General features: G+C 32.4%; 1 protein-coding gene across 1 annotated transcript in view; it reads right to left on the reverse strand.

The window, feature by feature from the left end:
* Positions 1–245: 245 nt before the first annotated feature.
* The window catches only part of LOC137645865 (carotenoid-cleaving dioxygenase, mitochondrial-like), a 17872-nt gene continuing 15108 nt past the window's right edge, over positions 246–3009 (reverse strand). The window contains exons 9-11 of the mRNA XM_068378861.1: positions 2922–3009; positions 2217–2372; positions 246–819 (exon numbers count right to left, since the gene is read on the reverse strand). The exon at positions 2922–3009 is cut by the window's right edge and continues 116 nt beyond it. Of these exons, the coding sequence (XP_068234962.1) occupies positions 688–819; positions 2217–2372; positions 2922–3009 (376 nt within the window). The 3' untranslated portion in view covers positions 246–687. The remainder of the gene's footprint in view (positions 820–2216; positions 2373–2921) is intronic.

The raw sequence follows: 3009 nt of genomic DNA on the forward strand, positions 1-3009 counted from the left end.
GAAGCCTTTGCCAAAATGGCTGCCTTGAATAATCTTCGTTACCACTTCCATACTGATATCTATTATGTCTGGTCTTATCGACGTTCTATATATGGCTTCTAGAATGGTCTTGATTGGTTTCGGCATTAGCTTAATGTTTGAGGTTATAATTATGAAATCGATAGTTAATGGATTATTGGTTCAGAATTTATAGATATTTTGTTGAAGTGTTTAGAAATACTTTCATAGGTTAATGAATAAAATAATCTTATGAGAAAGTTTTATTTGAGTATTAATTCCTTAGATTAAGAATATTATTTCTGCAACTGAGCTGTAAACTAAGAGACTAGAAGTGCTCAAGTCCAGGATAAATCTGACACTTACAGATAAACAAATAAGCATATGATTATAAGTAACATTGTTGATTTCAAGACTAATATTTCATGGTAAATCTGTGAACTACTCACGATTATGGAATCTTTCTTGTTATATGTTGGAGCAATTTTTTTAAGCTCAAACCTTTCAAATCTCCCCACGAAAGAATTAGTTTTTTATATATATATATATTTACACATCGTCACATACAAAATACTAATTACAATTCCCAAATTTTATTTTACATAAATGCAAGCATATCAAGGAACAATTTCTTACTATTTTGTATAGGCATTCACATAACTGATAGTCAAAAATTGTTTTTGCTTTCCCTTAATATCCATGAACCTTATCACAAGCTCTCGCAAAGAGTCCGTGGAATTCCCTGGTAACGACTCCATGCGTCTTGAAAGTGGCCAAAGCCAGCTGTTTCATTGTCTTTGCATCCAAGACAACCATTCTAACCTGATTGAATAAATAAATAGGTAAATATGCGTATTTTGCTTAAAGAGATAACTAAAGCTAAAATAGGTTGATTTAGTATTGTTTTACAGAGTAATGAAAGTTTGAAGAGACAAGTATTCTAATGTTCTTATGAAGAATAATGAAAGCTTACTTATAATAAATAACAACGAAAAATGGGTATTGAAACATTACAATGCAAACATAGTAACAAGAGAGAGAGAGAGAGAGAGAGAGAGAGAGAGAGAGAGAGAGAGAGAGAGAGAGAGAGAGAGATAAGAGAGAGAGAGAGAGAGAGAGAGATAATATGTTCCTTAGTTGGAAGTGTAAGTGAATACTCGACGTAGTCTATAGTAAGGACGAACAGAATCAGTGTTTGTGATGCTTATTTCACAAGAGGCTATGACCCAGTAAGGATAGGAATGACATACTTTAATGATGGTATAAAAAAGTATCAAGTAATAAGCCTAAGATTACATGATAAAAGAAATATTAATGATACCACTTTGATAAACCTATTTTTCAAAATGGTTTTCTTCCTGTGATGGTATTACAGAAATGATTTAGCTTAAATTGTGTATTATGACTGACAGCTCAATTCCAAGGAGGGTATTAATGGTGTCGGTCTTAGTAAAGAAAAATATTGTATTTTGAAACCTTAAAGAATTTTTTCTATGGAAAGCAAAGATTCTTCAGAGCCCCTAGGCGGAGTATGCGTTTAAAAAGATCTTTATAAAAGTTTCAAATGTTATAATGATTTCTTTTTCACATTTACACCTGTTTTACTTAAACGAAACGTCTAATTTCATCAGTGATTGAGTAACCTAAAAAATGAAACAGTGTAAAAGTTTGAGGTTGATTGAAATATACACAAGAGGTTTTCTGATTTTTTTTTTTTCATATAAAATCTGAGCATAAATTAATATTGATATCTGTGTCGTCTCGGTACACATTTATTGGTACTGAAAGCTATCTTCCAAAATGTTGTTAATCTCCCAGTGCTCTCTTTTGTTTCATGTTACGTTGTCGTCACAATTTTTTTTCATTGCTTACGGTCCTAAATGGCGAGATTTTTGTGAGCGTTCAAAAATTTAAGCAATTTTAAGTCTTCGCATCCTTTCATTACTTTGAATTGCTGTAATTCATTATTCATCAGAAAGGAGTTCGTTTTGATTTATATGAATTCTATAACAATTTTAGATTAAAATCCTGAACTTCAAAATTTCTTCTGAGGACTATTGTCAACCTTAAATGTTTTACTAAGGTTGCCTTCGTTTAAAGTTCCTTCAAAGGCAACGTCAGAAAAAAAAATTGTGAAAGGCCTAGGTCCTTTAGAAACATTATCATAAACTTCCTAGACACGGGCAATCTTCAAAAGGTGTCAGGAATGGCATTCTTACCTCTCTTTCCTCTTTCTCGTTAAGAAGAGAAGCCAAAACAACACCATCGTCTTCTTCAGTGGCTCCGGGTCGCTCAACGAAAATGGGTTCTGACACCTGGAATCCTGGCAACTGCCAATGTGTTGATTGTTTTGTGGATGTGTCAACTTTGGTGAGCTGTAACAAAGGTATAATTGTATGGTCACATAAACTGTGAAAGGCGTAACACTTCATGGATCTTTCCTTATCTCACTTAGAAAGTAGAGTAGCTAAGATTTCTTTTCTAAAATTTCCCAATTACTAATAGTTACCATCATAAATAAAGAGGTCACTTCAAGTATTAATACTGCGTCTGTGATTGGTAATAGAGACGTCTGGTAGCTTACAACCAACCGAGTAAAGGATGAAAAGTATCGAAGTTGAATTTCTAGCTTCTAGAAGAGGACCCCTTTTTAAACATTTAAATGTTACTCCTCATAGATGTTAATGAAGACTAATTACAAGTTGAAAACAAGGTAATATTATGTCTTATAAAGATGTAATATTTAAAAAAAATATTCGTTTCAAATTCCAGATTTAAAGCTAAATTTCTAATCACGTATTAGTTGCATCCATGTTGAAAAAGAAGACAGTTTTATTGATATACAAAACAAAATAAGGTAAAGAGTAAACATAGATATTTGAACGATTGATAGATTAGTTAAAAAGAAGTTATTTCCAACTTACTATTCCACAGTTTAGCCCATTAGACGGACTGAATCCGAAACTATACCGGTATTTCTTGCCATTCAGTTTGTAGTTGATTCTGGGCATC

The sequence above is a fragment of the Palaemon carinicauda genome, chromosome 8 (genome assembly GCF_036898095.1).
Source record: "Palaemon carinicauda isolate YSFRI2023 chromosome 8, ASM3689809v2, whole genome shotgun sequence".
NCBI classification, from domain to species: Eukaryota; Metazoa; Arthropoda; class Malacostraca; order Decapoda; family Palaemonidae; genus Palaemon; species Palaemon carinicauda.